The 22271-nt window shown below is 37.4% G+C and overlaps 2 protein-coding genes across 2 annotated transcripts; both read left to right on the forward strand.

Annotated features, from left to right (window-relative positions):
• Positions 1–1599: 1599 nt before the first annotated feature.
• cdk5rap3 (CDK5 regulatory subunit associated protein 3) lies at positions 1600–13439 on the forward strand. The gene is made up of 14 exons (XM_062442538.1): positions 1600–1721; positions 1855–1900; positions 2883–3014; positions 3699–3799; positions 3889–3937; positions 5508–5686; positions 5889–6025; positions 6791–6935; positions 7248–7355; positions 8203–8284; positions 8374–8462; positions 11586–11791; positions 12579–12750; positions 13033–13439. Exons 1-14 carry the CDS (start codon positions 1716–1718, stop codon positions 13096–13098), a joined length of 1518 nt encoding a protein of 505 aa, XP_062298522.1. The 5' UTR covers positions 1600–1715; the 3' UTR covers positions 13099–13439.
• Positions 13440–14880: 1441 nt separating this feature from the next.
• On the forward strand, positions 14881–22271 carry nfe2l1b (nfe2 like bZIP transcription factor 1b; the record flags this gene model as incomplete). The annotated part of the gene is given in 6 exon segments (XM_062442810.1): positions 14881–14983; positions 16002–16839; positions 18133–18360; positions 21468–21557; positions 21664–21822; positions 21904–22271. Coding segments are annotated over 5 exon segments (1403 nt in total), but the record flags the coding sequence as incomplete, so codon positions are not given.

Genomic DNA, 22271 nt, shown 5'->3' on the forward strand with positions numbered 1-22271 from the left:
GAGGGACTCTAATAGGTCATCTGATTGAGGTGAGCGCCCCTGATGTTTTGCATGGGTTGCGTAAAATCACAGACAGCGAATGGATGCTTACTTTGCAAGTTTGGTTAGCAGTCAAATGACCTCAAATTAGGTCACTTTAGACTTTCTGCTGCTGCTGCACTTGGAGGGATTTAAAGGGAGTGTTGACATATGTTTTTAAACTTTTGTGCAGCTTGGACTTCACAAACAACAAAATTGGTGATGTTAGATGTCTGTTAAACAAGGTAAATGTTCTAAAACTTGAGGTGAAATGAGGAAAAATGCTCGCAGAAATTCAGCAGCCAAGGCTTCAACCTCATCTCTATTTCCCATCAAACTGACGTCACATTGTTTGCATGTGTCCATAAACAGCTGTTGTTTCTTCAGCCTTTGTTGCTATAAGGTTGTTTTATGGGTTGTTCACGTTGTCTTCTCTCATATTTGAGAACTGATTTCGGCTCAAACATGTTCGGAAATATTTGAGAAGTTGACATTTTTAATAAAGAACAAGAAAAATTAATTAAATCTGCTACTATAGTTTGTTTATGTAGCTTCTGGAGCTTCCTGAAGCTGACCAATCAGGTCAGAGTGGGCTCATCAGGAGGAGGGGGGCTTCAAAGAGACAAGGAGCCAAAACAGCCTGTTTCAGACAGAGGCTGAACTGAGGGGCTGCATAAAGGATCAGTAGAAGATAAATATGAGTTTTAAAAGGAAATCATGCAAAGATATTCCAGTAAAGCCCCAGAATATAAATATAGAGCTGGAATGATGAGAGAAAAAGTCCAAAAACTGAAAACACATTTATGTATCAGAACTTAGTTTTTTCTTCTTTCCTCTCCCATTAATCATCTCACCACCCCTCACATTTATCTGCTGACCCTTTGGAGGGGCCCCACCCCTAGGTTGGGAACCACTGTACTAAACTAGCTAACTGTATATAAAGTAGTGTAAACTAGCTAACTGTATATAAAGTAGTGTAAACTAGCTAACTGTGTATAAAGTAGTGTAAACTAGCTCCACCTCCAGCAGCTCCAACAGTAACATGCTGCTCTAACACTGATGCTTCACTATTAATAATCTAATGATGTCATATATAATAATACTGTAATACTGCATACTACATCGCTCATAATACTGCAGTACTTTTACTGTAATACTGCATACTACATCACTATAATACTGCAGTACTTTTACTGTAATACTGCATACTACATCACTCATAATACTGCAGTACTTTTACTGTAATACTGCATACTACATCACTCATAATACTGCAGTACTTTTACTGTAATACTGCATACTACATCGCTCATAATACTGCAGTACTTTTACTGTAATACTGCATACTACATCACTCATAATACTGCAGTACTTTTACTGTAATACTGCATACTACATCGCTCATAATACTCATGCAGACAGGTGTAGTACAACAGCGCCCTCTACCTGCAGACTTCAGCTCTGCACCAATGAGGCTCTCAAACATCCACCAATCAGCTGCAGCCATCAGTATACTGAGCTGTGATTGGTTGGATCTAACATCGCCTCCTCTGACTGGCTCCTCTTCTAGTAACGTGTCATAAACAGTGCAGCAGACCAGACGGTGACAACAATCCTCCATAAAAAGCCTTTGAATGAACTTTTAATGGAAATATAAATCATTGGAAGTGGTTTTGTTTTGAAGAGGAGAAGAGACGATGGAGGTGAGCTGAAAAAAACTCTCTCTAACTTTCACATTAATGTAGATATTCATCTTTAAGCATGATACTGCTAGAAAAATGGGGAGTTAAAGTATATACATTACCATTATTTTAACTGTTTTCTTGCTTCCAACAGAATATTAAAAACCTTCCCATCGACATACAAACCAGCAAGCTTCTTGGTAAGACACATTAATCAAATATGAGTCTGTTTATTCTCTGTGTGATATGTGTAATAATTAAGGGCTTAAAACAACAGTCAACTGTCCATTTTTCTCCTGTTCATACTGACTATTAAAATGTCTGAGTCCACACAGTCATTATAAAGTAGATGATCAGCTTCTATTGAGCTTCATCAGTCTGAGTTAGTCATATCAAGTGGATATCTGACACATTTACAGTCTTTTTAGCATCAGATTCCCTCTTAGTGTTTCCTGTTGAGCTGTGGTGGAAGTATAGTAACTAAAAGAGACTTTGGTACTAAAAACACTGTAACGTTGAAACATAGAAGATGAAGATTTGACTCATTTGGACGACTGAAGCTTCATATTAGCTTCAGAGTTTTTAGTATAATCTGCATTACAAAATGATTGCATAATTGTAAATAATACATTAGGTTGTGTGAAATAACATTGACAACAATACAACACAGTATGAAAGAAAATGTAACAGAACAGAAGGGAGAAAAAGAAAACATATGGAAAGACAGCACCTACAAAAACAACAACAAGAAGAATAGATATAAGAGAATGACAATAAATATACAAGATTAGTTTGGAATCGCCGGTAAATCTAGTCGCTTAACATGAGAGAAAAAAAGGATTCAACATTGCCCAGAATTTATTTATCGACCCCTTCAGTGTTTGTTTGATTTTTTCCAGCTTGATGCAGTTTAAAATATCTTTAATCCAAAAGGCATGAGATAGAGGTGCACGAGATTTCCATCTGAGCAAGATTTTCAAATCAACTTTTAAACACACTTGTTACATAGAAGGAGGACTGTGGATTTAGTCGTCCATCACTTCAATTGTAAACATTATGAAGGGATCTTCTAATGGTCAGTATGAACAGGAGGAATCATTACAGCAAGAAAAACAAGCTTCAGTTACTTTAAGACTTAGAAAATTATGAACCCCATCTTTTTAAATCCTTCTCCGTCCACAGACTGGCTGCTGGATCGACGTCACTGTAATATGAAATGGCAGAGTGAGGTGAAAGAGATCAGAGAGAAGATCAACGCTGCCATCCAGGACATGCCTGAGAACGAGGAGATCAAGCAGCTTCTTTCTGGCTCCTGTAGGTCTCGCCAGTTTTTTACCTCTCATCTTTTATTATTATTAGTACTACTACACTGAAGTCGCAGTAACATTTTACTCAGAGATAAATCCCTGATGAAATATCCAGACTGTTGCTTAACACTTATCACAGTTTTTAAGAAATGTCTAGACTCCTCAAAGACTCTTAACTATATCAGTTTTACTTGAATATAGCTGTAGTATTTCTCACTATTTAATACTTAAATCTACAATAGTACGTTCATTTTTTCTTGGGTCATACAGAAGAAGAAAGGAGATGTGTCATTTTCTAAATCCAGATGTTAAAGCAACTCTTACTGACTCAGGAATACCTTAAAAACTACTTTTAAGTGCCGTCAAACAACATCTCAGGCTTTTAGAAGCAGAGTAGAAGTTTCTGGCAAACCTTCACCTGCTTCTAAGATGCACAGAGAAGGAATATAAAGTCTAAAAAGAGGTCAAAACTCCAGCAACTGTTGTATTATATTTATATAGAGCAACTTTTACTGTTAGACCAATGCATTTTAAGTTTTGACCTCATTAGTCTCATTAAATATTGTCTTGGATTCCTATTTTTCTGACAGCTTTCTAACTCTAATACAATGATAATAAACTAGAAAATCAGCCCTTTTTCTGTCTATGATTAATGGAATAAGTAGCCTAATCTTTATTTTTCTATTGATAGATATTCACTACTTTCACTGCTTGAGGATAGTGGAGATACTGAGAGGAACAGAAGCTTCCTCTAAGAACATCTTTGGCAGATATTCATCTCAGAGGATGAAGGTGAGAAGCTGCTGCAAGCCGACACAAATCCATGACATTTGAGATAAGATTTGAGATTATAATTGTGTTGTTTTTGTTGTTGTTTACAGGACTGGCAGGAGATCGTGACCCTGTATGAGGCAGATAATGTCTATTTGGGTGAGTGAAATTAAAAGATAAGACATATCCTAAAAGTTTAGGATCTATCTTTAATCTGAAACTGCTCCTTTTATATTTTGATCCACCAATTCACCAAGACCATTTTACCTGTTGTTAACTTCATCTCAGCATCCAATACACTGTCAGTTTTAATTTTATCTGTATTTTACATGAATGAAAGACTCTAATAAGCATTTTCCAACACTGAATCTGACACCCAGACTTGTTTTTGTTATCCTTACAAAAAAAAAACGTGAAGCTTGGAAACCAATCAATCAATCAATCAATCTTTATTTGTATAGCGCCAAATCACAACAAAGTCATCTCAAGGCACTTTACACATAGAGCAGGTTCTAAACCGTACTCTTCAGGTTTTAATTTTAAAGAGACCCAACATTCCCACATGAGCAAGCACTTAGCGACAATGGCAAGAAAAAACTCCCTTTTAACAGGAAGAAACCTCAGAACCAGACTCAGGCTCAAAGTGGGCGGCCATCTGCCTCGACCGGTTGGGGCAGAGGGGAGAGAGAGCAAGAATAGGAGAGAGAGAGAAGCACATAGAAATTAAACATTGAAGCTAGAAGGTCCGGGACTGGAATCTGTCATCCGGACGTCTACAGGCCCAGATTGTCTGTGAGACGAGAAAGCACAGACAACTCCGGGGAAGAAGTTTAGGTTATTGAATGCATTAATAGTACATGAATGTTAATGGATATAGATGGATGGATAGAGAGAGAGAGAGAGAGAGGAGCTCAGTGCATCATGGAGGTAGGAGTCCCCCGGCAGTCTAAGCCTATAGCAGCATAAACTAGGAGCTGGCTAATTATAAGCTTTATCAAAAAGTAAAGTTTTAAGCCTACTCTTAAAAGTAGAGAGGGTGTCTGCCCTCCGGACCGAATCTGGGAGATGGTTCCACAGGAGAGGAGCCTGATAACTGAAGGCTCTGCCTCCCATTCTACTTTTAGAGATACTTAAACCAATGCTGATACAGATATTAGGGAGTAAACAAAAATCTGTTATCGATATACTGGCAAACAGAATATATAGATAAACGCCCTTTTTTTTTGTAATGATCCCTCAAATGTAATGAAGGTGTGATATTTTACAGTTTAACATCAGTGCACTAAAACAGTAAACGTATCTAGGAATTTAATTTGTACCTGTGGACCTTCAGTCTTAAGTGCAATACTATTTATTTTAGTTTAGTTTTTTTTAAGACCATTCTCTAGTTTTTACACCATTTTATTTTATTTTATTTTAAACTATTTACTCCCCCTTTATGATTGTTTATGTTGTCTGTCCTATTGGTTTGTTATTGACTAGTGAACACATGTTTCAGATGTAACACTCCAAATCTCGTTGTATATTCTTGTACTATGACTATAAAAGCTTTCTATTCTATCTATGAATTTAATATAACTTAAAAGAATGTATATATATCGGCACATATTGGACAACATATTTACCAATACCAATATATCTGTGATACCTGTCTCTACCAGCTCTAGAAACTAAAGAACTGCCTTTTTATACATTTCTTTAATAAAAATAAATCTGCCGTGTGTCCCAGCGGAGGTTGCCAGCCTGCTGAGCCGCAACGTGAGCTACGAAGGTCCGGCTCTGAGGAAGCAGCTGGCTAAAGCCCAGCAGCTGCAGCAGGAGCTGAGCAGGAGGGAGGTGGAGTGTCAGAGCTCAGCCGCAGACCTGAGGGAGCGCTACTACACCGCCTGCAAACAGTACGGCATCAGAGTGAGTGCACACACACACACACACACACACACACACACACACACACACACACACACACACACACACACACACTACAGATCATTAAAACCCTGTGCAACACTCAGAAGGATGTGAGACAGATGAAAAGACACAAAGCTCGTCCACACGCCTTCATCATGCAGTTATTTGACTTCTTTCTTTTTGCTTCTTCTTCTTCTTCCAGGGAGATAACGTCCCTCGTGAGCTGCAAGCGCTGGTCAAAGACTTACCGGCCGTTCTTGACGAAGTCGGCAAGGACACAGCGAAGTTAGACAAGCACATCCAACTTTACACCGCTTTCACCAACTTTGTATGCGAGTGGTGAGTATAAAATCAATACTGATAACTGAACACTGTTCAAAACCAGTGTTACAAAGTACTTATTGATAGTTCTGATAAAAGTACAACAGGCAATTAATATTATAAAGGATCAAATTATAACACAGTAAAACCAACATTAGTCAAAACCATAAAATAGAGATAAAATATAGAATTGAAGACTATAAAAAGGATGAAATTGAGGATCTCAGGCAGCATTGAAGCTCATATGACACTAATAAGTCTATAATATACACTCACCTGCCTCTTTATTAGGTTCACCTGTGCAATGTAATTCAATCCAATAACAGCAACTCTGCTTTAAATTCTACTTTTATGTATTTTATATAGTTATATAGTCTACTTTATGTTTATTATTGAGCTCATAGTGGGTGATGGAGGTGTATTAGGATGCATTTTATATTAAATGGTGTTCCTAATATTTTGTCCACCCCATTAACATACATGAGAGGGGCAAAATAATAGGAACACCTGTCAATATAATGCACCTGAGTACACCTCCATCACTTAGTACGACCTTAATAATAAACATAAAGTAGAATTATCACCTTTTTTTGACATGTTATCTAATGAAGAGGCCAGTAAGTGTAGTTAGGACACAATATATACACAATAAATCTCTTGTGAAAGTGTATGAGTGCACATTCATTACAGCAGGTTTTTAAAAAGTATAAAACTCTTAAAATAAAGCCTCTCTGTTCTGTATAACTATCTTTTTTTTTGGGTCACATGTTCTGCTATTTGCAGGTCCGACTCGGTCCTGCCTCTGCTCACATTTGCCCAGAAGAAGGGAAACGCGACGTTTTATGAATGGAGAACAGGGAACGCCCCTACGGTCGTTGAGAGGCCCGTTGTAGAGGATGCAGCTCCTGATACAGTCACAGACGACACGGTTGGTTGTAGTTATCTTAAATCTATCTTTTTAAAGAAGCTTTTTATGTTAGATCTAAATTAACAAACCCTTTAGTAAAGGGTTTTTTTCTTTTTTCTAAATTAATACATTTGTGCATCTGTCCTGCATCTGATAAATTAGGCCTTAAATTTAATTACCACAGCTACTGAACAGATTTCATTGTTAGGATGTTTGTATAATGCAGCTGCAGGACTTTTTACCTAATGTGAGTTATTAAACAAATGTCAGAATAGGTCAAAGAAATCTTTTTCACTGCTGATTTTTGTCTTATTTGTGTTTCTCCTGCTCCAGATTGATTGGGGTGACTTTGGTGCAGGAGCAGACAGTCAGGGTGTCACCTCTGCCATCACAGTGGAGGACGGGGTCGACTGGGGAATCAGTCTGGAGCCGAGCTCGGAGGTAAGACACCTGTTAACACATTAACATCTTCAGTTTATACGCATAGATTTAGCTCATCTTTAACTGTTAATATCTAGATATTGAAATAAGTAAGAACAATCTCTACAGAAAAAGTACCAATTATAGGTTAAATGTTATTAAATCAACATTACATTTAGGTCAATGATGGGATTTTTGTGTCCATGTGGTTTAGTCAAATTTAAAGGGGTTAAAATGTGAAAATAAACGTATGAATAACTTTCCACACATTCCTTTTTTATGGACCCAGCATCAAATTTCTGCTTTTAATCCATTTTGAGAGAATATATTAGAGGATTATGGCAAAAATGTCTAAGTGGTGTAACCATAAAAACTTTGTACCAAATAATTCAACTTGCTTAAAAACAGTAAATTCTCAATAAAACACCATATCAACTAGTTTGGCATGATCTTACATTATAACTTTATATTAAATAAAGGTAATGGAATACAATTGTTCTAAATATTACATTTACTCTGGTAACCATGGAGATCAGGAAACATTTACATTATTTAAATGAAGTCATTATTAGTATAAGCCCACTTAAATACACTGTAGGTGATAAGATATTTAATATTTATCATTCTTTTGTGGTTACACCATTTGACATTTTCAGGAGCATTCAGTCTTACTTTTGGTAAAAAAAATGGTGCAAATGTCATTTCAAATGATATAAAACCAACAAAAATACTAAATGTACATTTTAACAAACCTGATGCTGCTTTTAAAACTATCTTTTAACATATTTTTGAATTGCTCATCTCTCCAACCTTTATTTGTCACTGACCCATGAACGATATATAACTTTCTGTCGTCCTCCTTCAACAGGACGCTGGTGCAGGCAGTATCGACTGGGGTGACAGTGATGAAACTCCCATTGAAATTGAAATCGTAGATGCGGGCACAGACTGTGAGTACTTCGACATTTTGCCTTCAGCCAAAACTTCTCAGGTGTTAAAATGTTCTGTTAACTAAAGACGGGTGTGTGTCATCTCGTAGGTCCTGACGGTGTGGCGAGGGGTGAGGACGCTCTGAGTATACTGGAGAACTTTCAGTCACGCAGCCAGTTCATTGATGAGCTAATGGAGGTAAATGAATGAATATCTATCATTTACTGTCGAATTACACTTTTAGAGAGACTGTGCTTCCTTTTGATTTCTGTGTCAACTGAATATTTTTTGGATTATTTCTGTAGAAAGAAATAGAAAATGTTGAGTGGTGCCATAAGTTTAACTGTAATGTCTTTTAAATTTACTGGTTTTGTCCCCAAACTTCAAAACCACACAAAGATAATTCATTTAAATTTATATAAAAACTAATTCTAAGCTAATTCTTACATTTTCAAAACTAAAACCAATGCATTTTGTGTGATATATTACTTCATAAGAAAAAATTTAAAGAAGCATTATTAAAATAGATCATTTCAGCTCTATTAACAATCAATTAATCAATCAAACTTCTTTATTTATTGTATTATTTTATTTTATTTATGCAGTTCAAAGTGCTTTACAGTTGATTGACAAACTGATAAGTGACAACATAAAGATTCAAGATATTAAATAAAATAAATAAGACATAATTAAATAAATAAAAATAAGAGAGAATAAGGGAGAGTAAAAGAAATTAGGTTAAAAAATTAGGTTAAATAGATTTTAAAAAAGACAAAAGGGAAGTAGAATGAAATAAAAGAGATGAAGTTTAATAAAAGCTAGACTAAAAACTATGTTAGAAAAGATGAAAAATAACATGAATTAAATCAATAAGAAGTTAAACTTACAGACTGATAATAATATAATAGTGTAAAATAGACTGACTCACATCTGCACAGCATCATTTCAACACCTTCCTATAAAGTGTATTTTAAAAGCTCATCGAGGGACGAGCGTTACAAACCAGCTCAGGCTATAAATGCTGAGGTATGTGGTGTGAGTCATGCTCATATATACTTGTTATTCCCATATGAATAAACATTATATAAATAAATAAATGCAGAAACTGACAAATGAACAGAATAATGTTACAGTATGTGTGTGCTTACGTAAAGCTGCTATAATAACTATTTAAATGTTAATAATGGATTAAATGAGTACGTACTGTATATGTGACTTCAGGCCAATCATTATCCCAGGCAGACAGACAGACAGACAGGCAGGCAGACAGACAGACAGGCAGGCAGACAGACAGACAGACAGACAGGGACCAAAAAGAGACATGGATGACACCATATTTGGTCCAAGAACCAGAAAAATACATCCAAAAATCTAAATTATGTCTGTTTGATATGCTATATTGACTTACATGTATGCATAAATATATATACACATATATAAACATCATACATAAAAATACCCTCATGCACATACATGCATATCACAATCAAGAGATATTTTATTTATATATGTTTTACTCTTCCCACATTAAGCCTATTTATATATGTATGTGTATGAGGGTATTTTTTATGTATGTATATATGTGTATATATATTTATACATACATTGTAAGCCAATTAAGCATATCAAATAGACACAGTTTAGATTTTAGGCTGTATTTTTCTGGTTTATGGAGGCATAAATGAGGACTTTTCAATAGTGTTTTTATTTTATTTTTTAACTATCTCTTGTTTTTGTGATTTCTTAATAGTTTTTATGACATATTACTTTACATTATTCTCTTATATATGTTTTACTCTTCCCACATTTAGCCTATTTATATATTATGTATGTATATATGTGTCTGTGTATATATATATTTATGCATACATGTAAGCCAATATGGCACATTAAATAGACATAGTGGCTCCACCCATGTCTCTTATTTGATATCCCCCTTTGCCTGTCTGCCTGTCTGGGATAATAATTGGCCTGAAGTCACATGACCATATACCCAACCCATCTTGGTAGATTACCCCATGTCTGAATGCACATAATTGGTCATTTTGGTTACATTTTTACCCAATTTAAATACTACTTGTATTGTTGCTGGAGCTTTGTCTTTTTTGAGTTTTTTCCCTTCTCCATGCACCTTGTTAGTAGGTGAAGTTGTGCCAGAAACCTCCACTATATTTCTACAGTATATACACTGTATATGTGACAGGGGAAGATTTATAGCATCTTTCAGCTCCTTTAAAAAAAAAAATGGTTTACAGCCTGAAACTTTTACCTTTGGGGTTCACTAGTGTTGTTTTTCTGCAGTTTTCAGCATAAAAACAACCTGCTGTGCACTACCTGCTGAGCACTAAACAGCAGACAGACACAAAAGAGCATCTAGCAGCTAAAGAGACACATATTCCCCCTCAGGATTTAACCAAAATGTATTCTTATCAAATGTATGAAGTGATATGAGCGTTGTCAGCTTGTTTCTGCTGCCATCTGGTGGTCAGAAAGACGCTACTGCAGGTGACTTTAGGTTACATTTTTGTGGTTGTAATTAAAATTTAATATGTTTACATATAGAAGTGCAAAACCAGTTTTTGAGAACCACAAACGCCGCACGCTAGGGCCACAAGCTGTAAAATATTATGTGCAGAGAATTCCCAGTACTTGTTTTAACTTGCAGGGAGCGGCAGGTAAGCAGGCGGTGAAATTGAAAGTAACACCCAACAATAATAATAATAATAACTTAATTTGTTTAGCACTTTCAAATGATAAACAATACAATTATAAAGTGCTTCACAGATAAACAGAACACTATAAGCTTAAATAAAATGTAGGATAATATAAAAACAACACAAAACCACTCAAAGTCAATGTATAATAATATAATACAATTGTTCTAAATATTAAATTTATATAATATTAAAGTAATTATTAGTATAAATCCACTTTAATACACTATAGGTGGATAAAATATGTATAATTATCATTCTTTTGTGGTTACACCATTTGACATTTTCAGGAGCATTCAGTCTTACTTTTGGTTAAAAAATGGTGCAAATGTCATTTCAAATGATATAAAACCAACAAAAATACTAAATGTACATTTTAACAAACCTGATGCTGCTTTTAAAACTATTTTAAGATATTATTGAATTGCTCATCTTGCCAACCCTTATTTATCACTGACTCTAGTACAGTTGAACTGAAGTAAAAATACTACTATTGCACAGTAATAGTACAGTTTTGGTCATGTTTATGATGCTATCTTATTTATTCCACATGCATTTGTCACTGAGTTCACCCTCCCTAAAAAAAGTGACACTGGTTTTTGTGCAGCTGGAGATCTTCCTCACCCAGCGTATCAGTGAGATGAAAGAAGAGGCAGATGTGGTTGCTATGAGTCAGTTCCAGCAGGCTCCCTCCATCATCCAGGGTCAGTCCCGCGAACACGTCCAGAAGATGCTGTCGGTGGTGCAGGACCTCGTGGGCCGGCTGACCTCTCTCCGGATGCAGCACCTGTTCATGATCCACGCATCGCCACGGTACGCCGCCGCAGCCGATCGTAACAATATGAGGCGTCTTTTTATTACTGTATGGTCCTCGTGATGAGAGCAGCAGAGTGTTGATATTTTTTAAAAGCAAACTTAAGACCTACCTTTTTAATCTGGATTTTAATTGAATGTTAATTGAATTTTATTTGAATTTTATTTTATTTATTAATCTTAGTCTTCTTATTTAGTCTTTTATATTATTTGTTTGCCTATTTTATTACTTTGACTTTATTCTTTGTATTCTATGTCTGATTTTACTTCATCACATTTACTCTTTAGTTGTTTTATTATTTTATTTTCTTCTTATCTATCATCCTTTTTTCCCTTTTTTAATACCCCTCCTAACATTTCTGGTTTTACCCACTTTATTTTAGAGTGACTTTACATTTTATTATTTCTTTATTATATTTTATTAATCTTAATAATTTAATTTTTTACATTTTTATCCTTCCTGTGGTGTGTCCTAACTTCAGATTCATTAAAGTTATAAGAGCGTTTCCTCAGTTCCTGTTTTTATTAAGTCTTTATTTGTTATTTTGGTTATTTTTTTGACTATGTAAAGCACTTTGTGTGACATTACCATGCATGAAAAGTGCTATTCCAATAAAGTTGAATATGAATCTCAGTCAGAATAAATCAAATAATCTGATGTTACTTCAGCATCAATCTGGAAATCAAGTTAGGAGGAGAAAAAAGCAGAAAAGAAGGGACATTTACATCCTTTGCTTTACATATGTGCTTTTTCTAATTACTCTTAATATGAAATGTGTGTGTTCAGGTATGTGGAGCGTGTGTCGGAGGTGCTGAGGCAGAAACTGAAGCAGGCAGACATCCTGGTGTTGAAGGGAACAACGATGGTTGAGAGACGGCAGGAAGCCCTGGAGGAGCAGTCCAGACTGGAGCCTCGTGTGGACCTGCTGGGAGGACGCACCCGGGAACTCCAGAAACAGGTTATTAAATTAGTATTTGAATCATTTATTTATGTGCACAAGTTGGCTATGATAAAGCTACGAAGGAGCAGATGATCATTTTTCAGTCGAGGTTTTTTTGCAGCTTAGAAATCAATAAACCAAGGAAGCAGATAATCGTCACTTGTCATTCGATCGTTACATCTGTGTTAGAAAGCTTATAGTTGATACTTGTGACACCTTGTAAGGATGTCAGTAATAATGAGTATTACTGCAAATGATTATTAATGACTGACTTGTCTACTGTCGTCTGTTTCTTTGCAGATTGAAGCAGACATTTCAAAGCGATACCACAGCAGGCCTGTCAACCTCATGGGAGTCAATATTTAAAGATATAAGTATTTTGTCATGATCTGCAAGGAGAAATAAAAGTGGTATTTAATTTAAAGTCTTGTGCGTTCTGTCAAGATAAATCTTTGTTGGATTAACGCTGGGTAAGAAATCATTTTTAAACATTTTAAACAGACCTGATTTGACTGATTAATGAATTATTATTTGTTAATTAAACCTGTTTTAATGTTCGTATTTTAAGTTACAGTAACTTGTAACACTTATAAGATCCTGATAGTGTATATAATTGTATATAATTTAGAGTTACCTGACAAAATTCATTAACTGGGAAATGGTAAAAAATCTAAATGCAAATCTACAATATGTGACTCATGCATTTGTTTTGTATGAGTGCGTGTATAACATTATTAAATGCTTTTTTTAAATCATCCATTTATGAATGTATCCACTATATTCTTAGTTATGTGTTTTTATTGACAAACAAATCTTTCTTTATAGATCTTATATTATTTTATATCATATGAATATGCAGACCCTTGGTACTTGGTAAATTATTTACCTTTTACATTTTGAATAAAACAACAATTATTCTTGTGGGAGGATGAAAATAAAGCATCATTATCCTATTTAAATATATTTAAGCAGGATCATTTCTGAGCCACATTACTTATAACAGGTAAGCTTAAGATACTTTAAAATTGATCAGAAAACACAAGTAAACTAAAAATGTTGTTTTATATATTTATTTTAATAGCGTAAAGCAACCTTCTTGACACAGATTAATTAACTATATGATTTGTCTGATCCTCTCATGACCCCTCACATTTATCTGCTGACCCTTTGGAGGGGCCCCACCCCTAGGTTGGGAACAACTGGACTAAACTAGCTAACTGTATATAAAGTAGTGTAAACTAGCTCCACCTCCAGCAGCTACAACAGTAACATGCTGCTCTAACACTGATGCTTCACTATTAATAATCTAATGATGTCATATATAATAATATATCAGTCAGAGGGACCAAACCACTACTTTTACTGTAATACTGCATACTACATCACTCATAATACTGCAGTACTTTTACTGTAATACTGCATACTACATCACTCATAATACTGCAGTACTTTTACTGTAATACTGCATACTACATCACTCATAATACTGCAGTACTTTTACTGTAATACTACATACTACACCACTCAATACTGCAGTACTTTTACTGTAATACTGCATACTACATCACTCATAATATTGCAGTACTTTTACTGTAATACTGCATACTACATCAAGCTCATAATATTGCAGTACTTTTATTGTAATACTGCATACTACATCAAGCTCATAATACGTGTGTACTTTTACTTGTAGTAAAGTAGTACTTTTGACTACTATGAGTATTATGAGCTTGATGTAGTTAAAGTATTACAGTAAAAGTTCATAAGTACTATGAGCTCGATGCAATTAAAGTATTCTACTAGAGGTATTATGAACTCGATGTAGTTACTGCAATACTTCAATACTTATGTACTTTTACTGAAATAGGAGTTTTCATGCAGGTTTTTTACTACTTATAGTGTATTTTTATATTAATGCATTTTTCATTTACTTAAGTAAAACATCTGGACACTTTTTCAACTACTTTTGCAACATTACATCTTTAAAAAAAAAGTTGTGTAATTTAAAAATCGGGGATTTTCATCAGTCTGGTGATGAAAGCTTGCCCTTTTTACTAGAATGTTCTGCGCATGCGCAGTGCGGAAAGCGTGTGTTTGGTGTGAAGCGGCGCTGCTAGCGGCTAGCCGGGGCCAGCTAGCACCATTTCTGCAAGTCATGGTGGGCCATTCAATGAGCAAAGGCTGGAGGATGCAATACCGGACAACAACTGTGGAGCTCCTAACGAAACGGGATTTTAATTACAGTCATTAGGTAGGTCACAATTGACTTTTATTGTGGTGTGAATTAGTTGTTATTTTTTATCATGTGTAAGTATTATTAAAGAAAATACATTAACCGTTACGTTGATTTCAGTGATTTATCTTATTAAAACGTTAGCATACACATAAGACAGCTGTGCTGGTGTTTATGTGTGTGTCACCGGATGCTGTGACACGTCTTGTTTGTGTTATTAGTCACTTTTTTAAAGTACTTTGAACCGTCATTAGCTTCAACTTAGCTCACACAGGCTAGCAACGTATTTTAAGGGCTTGGTGGGAGATCCTCCAATAGTAGTTAAGTGTTTCCTTTAAGCCCCGCCCACCCATCTTATTTCTATTGGCTCCTCGCGTCTGGAGTCATGTGTCGTTGCCGCGGTCTAGCCTTGTGATTGGCTGGAAAATATGTCACTCACCTTTTCACCACTTGTTGCTAGGGAGATTGTTTGATGCTAGTAGACACTGTCACTTTATTTGTAAAAAGCAAGAAAAGCAAGTTATTTTATATATATTAATGGTGTATTGTGTGGAAAAGGATGGTTTAGACGTGTGTGATAAGAAGCAGCCAGGTGTTAAAATATATATAAGGTAGCTAAGGGTTTAGCCTCATAAAGGAGGAAGAAGAGGAAGAGGAGGAGGAAGGAGGGAGGGACCCTGCCTGCAAGCCTTCCTGCCTGCCTGCTGCTGTTAAGCTAACCCAGCCAAACCAGACTCGACTCCCTCATTCACCTTCAGCAGCACCCACAAGAAGTAGTTGTCCTGTCAAGGGTGGGGTGAAGCCTATAGCTCTCTCTGTAGTCTTTTGGGGAGGAGAGGATGGATGGAGGAGTGGCTGCAGCTGGGAGGGCTAAGCATGTCCTGATTTTCTCTCAATCTCCATAAAAGAAATACATGTGCTTTAATGCAAATGTTAGGTAGGTGATGATAGACTTTGTTTATGGTGTCTGGAGGGTTGAAATGAGTGTTTTTTGTTGTAAAAGTGCAATAATAATGTAATTTCTCACTCCTGTCAGGAAGTGGAAGACGAGACCCATATGAAGAACAAAGCTTGCAGCACAAACTGGACTCTGGCAGAAGAAGTGGAAACCCCAGCGTGGATCTTTAACACCTTTAAACAAACTTGTTTGTTGCCGAAGAAGAAGAAGACGACCCTTCCCCTCTCCGACTATCCCAAACAGTTTTTCATGTGTTTTTCTCAGTCCTCCAGCGCACGTGCAGAAGTAGTGAACCGAGCTAGTTGGCCCCGTTTTTGTTTTTGTTTTTTACTTTCACCTTTTGTTCCTTTGTAAAGAAATGCTTTACCTGAAAAAGTACTTCACAGAGGGCCTGATTCAGTTCACCATCCTTCTGAGTCTCATTGGGGTGCGGGTGGACGTTGACACCTATCTAAGCAATCAGCTGCCCCCACTGAGAGAGATCATCCTGGGCCCTAGCTCAGCCTACACCCAGACACAGTTTCACAACCTGCGCAACACGCTGGACGGCTATGGCATCCATCCAAAGAGTGTGGACCTGGACCACTTCTTCACCACTCGGCGGCTGCTGAACCAGGTGCGACAGCTGGATCGCCTCTCCGTGCCCAGTACCGAGCTCAGCACCTGGCTAGTGCATCGTGACTCGGAGACTGTGGTGTCCGCCAGCAGCCAGTCCAGTCCCAGCATTACCCTGGACAATGGGGCCGGCCTAGAGGACGTTAACAACCCTGACGCTACCCCGGCCATGAGGGGAGGAAGTGGAGCATCTGAATCCACGTACAACTTGAACGCAGCGGACGGCAGCCTGGGAGCCGTGGCCCCAGAGGGCAACCAGGAGCAGGAGAGCAGGAATGGCAACGACGACCTCACCAAAGAGGTACTGTAGCTGGTTTCTGCTTTCTAACACACTGGGGAGCATCTGTCAAAAAACCTACTTTTTGACAGATGCTTTTTGGCACTCATAATGAACAGAAAGATGCAGGAGTTTATATCGTATTTAGGTTAAAACAGGTGAGGAATTAAATGGATATAAATGTTTTATAGGTGAGGTTTTAAGATAAGCCCAGAGTGGGTTCCTACCTCACCTGCACATGTGTTTTATTTTTACTATTTTCTCTTGACTTTTATTTTACATATGTGCAAATAGGCAAGGCAAGGCAAGGCAGCTTTATTTGTATAGTGCATTTCATACACAGGGGCAACTCAGTGTGCTTTACATAAAAACAAACATTTAACAGTAAGAATCGGAAGCATAAAAACATACATTTAAAAAAACAGCAACCCAATTATAATATAAAATTAAAACAAAGTACTAAAACTAATACTAGTACTAGTAATAAACCAATTCTGGGTCTTCATGGTTGGGCTCATCCAAAGCCAAGTAGAAAAGCCCCTTTTCTCTGTCACTCTAAATCCCCCTTATAACAAGTTAAAATCAGTCAATCTGGTATTGTTTTCTTTACAAAGTTTTAGTGTATGTGGCAGCGTAAAACACGAGTGAACAGTAATCCTAAAAATGAAGAAGCAAAATCTATTTTTAGGTGACATTTCACACCAATATCATTCATGGTCCACACCCCTGGTCTTTTATCAGTGACTGATATTTTTAGTCAAACCAGTTGTGTCAGATTCGTCGCAGCTGTGATTCTGATCGCTGATTTAATGTATGTTTGAAATGCACGACGACTCCTTTTAGCGTCAACTCTTTTAAAACGGCACACATTTCTACTTTAATATACTTCTTTTTCTTTCTTAGTTTTAACTTTTAAGTTATCAGAGAACATCGAGACTGGACGGTCACGCTGATGCAGTGTTGTTAGGGGTCACACAAAGACATTGTTGGGCTGTAATGAGCCGAGACTTCTTTTTGGGTCACATGATAACCACCATGCCAAAGTGTTTGTGTCATGGTTGCATCATCTGACTACATTGCTGTTACATGATCTGCCCCCCTTTTGCTTTCCAAAAATGATTGACTCTTAACATAATAGCAGTACGAGCTTATAATCACAAATAAGTACATAATAGATCATTTCAGTCATACATAGCCCAGAGATGTTGAGTTTCATTTGTACCTTGCTACAGTATGAGCACTTACTTACACAATTATTAAAATAACTTCTCTCTGTATACAGGGCCATTTTTCAATGGTTACAATCTGTTTTTCCAGGACATTGACTTGATTGACATCCTATGGCGACAGGACATTGACCTCGGCGCGGGAAGAGAAGTGTTCAACTACAGCAACCGTCAGAAGGAGAGCGAGGAGGAGAAGCAGCCTAGCCCACCGGAGAACAAAGACGGGAACGAGGAGCAGCAGGAGAGCTGGAGGAATGGAGTGAATTTACAAGGAGCTCAGCCAGTGGACGGAGAGACTGGAGAGAGCATCCCTGAGCAGGTTTGTAGACCGAACAGCGCCTCCATTTCGTTTAGTGTTTAGTCCAGCGGGAGACGGCACATTAAACCACCTCATACTACATAAAAAGATGATTAAAAACTCATGAGCAGCAAACTGGTGATAGAAGATAATTTTGTCTGCTTGAAGATGAGTTTTTTTATTCATTAGGAGACATTTCCAAGTTACTTTCTTCTCACCAGTTGCCTAAAGACATTGAATTACGTTGCAGTTTAACGTAGGCGCAAAACACAAGCTCATTTACAGTATAACATTTATTATTTCAGAGGTTGACATCAAAGAGAAAAAAGGCCCCTACTTTTGTTACAACAGACCCAGTGACACTTACGGTAATGCTGATTTGACAAATGCAAACAGGCGATATTATATACTCTCATCATAGCCAAAAAAGATATTTAAAAATAAGGTAATGATTAGTTTGTTGTCATTGGTGCCCCTTGTTGGGTTTTTTCTATAGTCTCCGTACAGCTACTCCAGCAGTTTTAAGTAACATAGTTAGAAGAGCCCTCCACAGATTTAGTATTGCACTTCTCATATCTCAAATCCTGTTCAGGCAGGATGATCGACTATCTTATCATGATTATTTTTCATGTCGGTTCACTATTTTACAAGTTGACTGAACAGCTCAAACATTATTATCTGTCATATAATGACAGAAAAACAACATAAAAACATGAAAAACTCACATCGGTGGCATTAAAACACAAATGATCCCATAAATGAACGAGAGCAGGTGTTGAAAATTAGCAACAGTCTATTTGGACTTGTTTAAAATGGATATTTGCAGTAAAAACCAAACTCATTTCACAGCTGTAAAGCAAACAGTTGATGTTGTGTAGAAGCGTTGATAGCCGTCAGATTAACATGATGTGCAGGTGAGCTTCCTAGCAGGACGTTAAAACCTGCTTTAAACCATCTCTCACTCTCTGTAAAGGCAGATCAAGGAGACATTTTAAAATCGTTCTTAATCTAATATCGTCACATAGCACACGACCTACATTTGTTCTTTAAAATGTCAGAAAACACTGAAAAAATGTCCCATCAAAGTCTTCAAATTCCCAACAGTCCAAAATGATCCCATTCTTTATCACCATAGAAGAAGAAAAGCATAAAACTTCACAAATGTACGACACGATTAATCGATTATCAGAATATCTCTACACTCAGATTTACGATGTAAAGTTTAAAAAGAAGATCAAATCGATGCAGCAGACCCGGAGATATCGCATTTTTAAAAATCCATGCATTCCTTTTCAAAACCTGCAGCTCTACTTTATTCACTCATATTTGGGCGTGTTATGCTTGTAGCCGCCGGCCTTCAGACAGACGAGGAGCCACAGAGGTCTGGCTAACCTCACTTCTAGTCTATCTCCACACCCTCAGATTCTTGTCACTGTCAAACAAGTCAGGTGACGGATTACTTGATGCATTTAATTGGGTTTCAGACACAAAAGGCTTTAAACTACCATAGCACGCCCTAATAACTGTAAACTAGACTCGGAGGTCAGTCTTTAAAGGATTCACTCGCAGCTTTTAATTTTTATTACTGTGTGGAAACAATTAGAGAGATTTTTAAAAAGCTGCATTGCAGAACCAATCCTAAGTCTATAGGGTGGCTCTTCATACTGATATTGCAGTTAGGCCTGTTCGGATAGTTACGTTAACGACTTATAGCAGATATAACCTCTATAATAATCTTTGTGTTCACATGTATGTTCGTTGACTGAAGAGAGATGTGTGTCTTTCTTTAACACAGCAAAGGACTGATGTGTTTATGAACTACTTAACTCCTAAAACCTCCTTTTATGTGTGTGTGAGCCCCAACATGTAAAAATGGTTCCAGACTTTTGTAGAAACTCAAAATCCTCCTAATCCTCTTCACTCCACCTATCATATACTGTGTGTGTAGGGCTTCAAGTATTGTATAAGTTATAAAGGTGAAACTAGGAGACCTGGCACCTCCTAAATAGGTACATATGATATTTGAACCAATTATGTTAACTGCATTTGTGGCATAACATTGTCTTAAAATGACAATAATATAATTTATCGCCATTGTTTCTGGGACAATATATCGTCCAACAGAAGTAGTTATCATGACAGGTCTACATGCAGTACACTGAAGAGGAAAACAGGCAGAGAGCATCATAGCTGTTCAAGCAGCTACCTTTCATGTAGGAATCTCCAGACTTCAGTGGGCGGAGACTTAAGACCGTCTGGTGTTGTGAAGCTGCCTGTAAACATAGTTTAATGCAGTGGTCTCCAACCCTGCTCCTGGAGAGCTACTGCCCTGCATGTTTTAGGTATCTCCTCACTCTACCTCGTTATCAAGCAGCTGAGGCTCGTCAAAGGGCTTGATAACGAGTTGATTATTAGAATCAGGTGTGTTAGAGTGAGGAGATACCTAAAACATGCAGGGCAGTAGCTCTCCAGGAGCAGGGTTGGAGACCACTGGTTTAATGTGTAAAATTGGTGTACGTCTCCTTTAAATGTAATCGTTGTTGAACTGCTGGTGCACACACAAGCAGCATCTATGACAGGTTTTTTTTATAACTTGCCTAAATTAATTTAAAGCAATGATCCCTAAAATGTGGTTACTAAGAAATGTAATGGAGGCCGTGATATTTAACTTATAACTGACGTCAGAGCTCTGAAATAGTAAAACGTCACTGGGAATTTAATCATTATAAATAACTATGGATAAAAAAAACTACCAAAAAACATCTGTATGTATATTATTAACTCATGTAAATAGAAGTATATAACTTTAGTGAAGAAGAAGGATCAAACACACAGAAAATGCAACCTACATAAAGTTAATTATTGGACAACATACAGGCCGATATGATATATCTGTGATAGGCTGATTTTGACTGATATATCAGTTGGGCTCTGGTTAACATATATAATAATATGTTTACCAATCAGGCCGGTTTTTATTCTCTCTGCTGCTCTGGAAGCTTTGAGGTCTGAAAATACTCTAACACTTGATTATCTTAACGAGGAGATCGGACGTTGGTCAGCACAGTGATTCTCACACTGAGCAGTTAGAGGAATTGATAGGTTTGACCTTTTTTGTTGTTACTCAGCTCCCAGGACTCGGCTCACAGACGTCACTGTCTCTACAGGAATGCTTGCGGCTGTTGGAGGCCACGTTCCCTTTTGGAGAAGAATCTGAGGTAAAAACACACAATTCAAAAAGTTGTAGGATATTTATAGAACGCTTGCTGTGGAAAACGGTCAAATTATTAGTTTTTATTTAACGTGTATGTTGTTTTTGATCAGTTTCCAGCCCCGGTTGTCACTCCGGAGATATCAGTTTCCACTGAAGAAGTTCCTTCTACGTCTCAGGGCCTCACTGTGGCGCCACAGCTGCCCCCAGCAGAGCCACAGCTGGACCTGGAGCAGCAGTGGCAAGACATTATGGCCATCATGGAGCTACAAGTATGTCCTTCCTTTTAAACACCATTAATATAAACCATGTATTATAAATAGAGGAAACTAACGTGCGTGTTTGTGTTGAAGGCGATGGAAGTGAACAACAGCGACACGAGCAGCGGCAACGGCAGCGACACATCTGGGACAACAGAGTCCAACACGTCTGCAAACTTTGAACTTTCTAATCGCTCCACGCCCATAAACCAGGATGTCAGCCTCCACCAGGCCTCGCTCCCCAGCTGCAGCCAAGACTTCCCCCAGATTTTCAACACCCAGATAGACTCTGCCAGCATCACCCCGAGAACCACCATGCTCAGAGTGTCGTCCGGCAACTCCTCCAACATCAACTCCACGTTTGGAGCCACCAACCTGACGGGGATCTTTCTCCCGCCACACATCAACAGCACCAGTAACAACGTCACGTCCACGCCGATCCTTCCAGATCCATTCAGCAC

This window comes from Scomber scombrus, chromosome 21 (genome assembly GCF_963691925.1).
Source record: "Scomber scombrus chromosome 21, fScoSco1.1, whole genome shotgun sequence".
Lineage (NCBI taxonomy): Eukaryota > Metazoa > Chordata > Actinopteri > Scombriformes > Scombridae > Scomber > Scomber scombrus.

Excerpts from the sequence above, each read along its gene's own strand:
- cdk5rap3 (XM_062442538.1), top strand. Across the intron at positions 3,015-3,698 it reads GCAGCTTCTTTCTGGCTCCT|ATATTCACTACTTTCACTGC; the intron begins GTAGGTCTCGCC and ends TTCTATTGATAG. Across the intron at positions 5,687-5,888 it reads GCAAACAGTACGGCATCAGA|GGAGATAACGTCCCTCGTGA; the intron begins GTGAGTGCACAC and ends TTCTTCTTCCAG.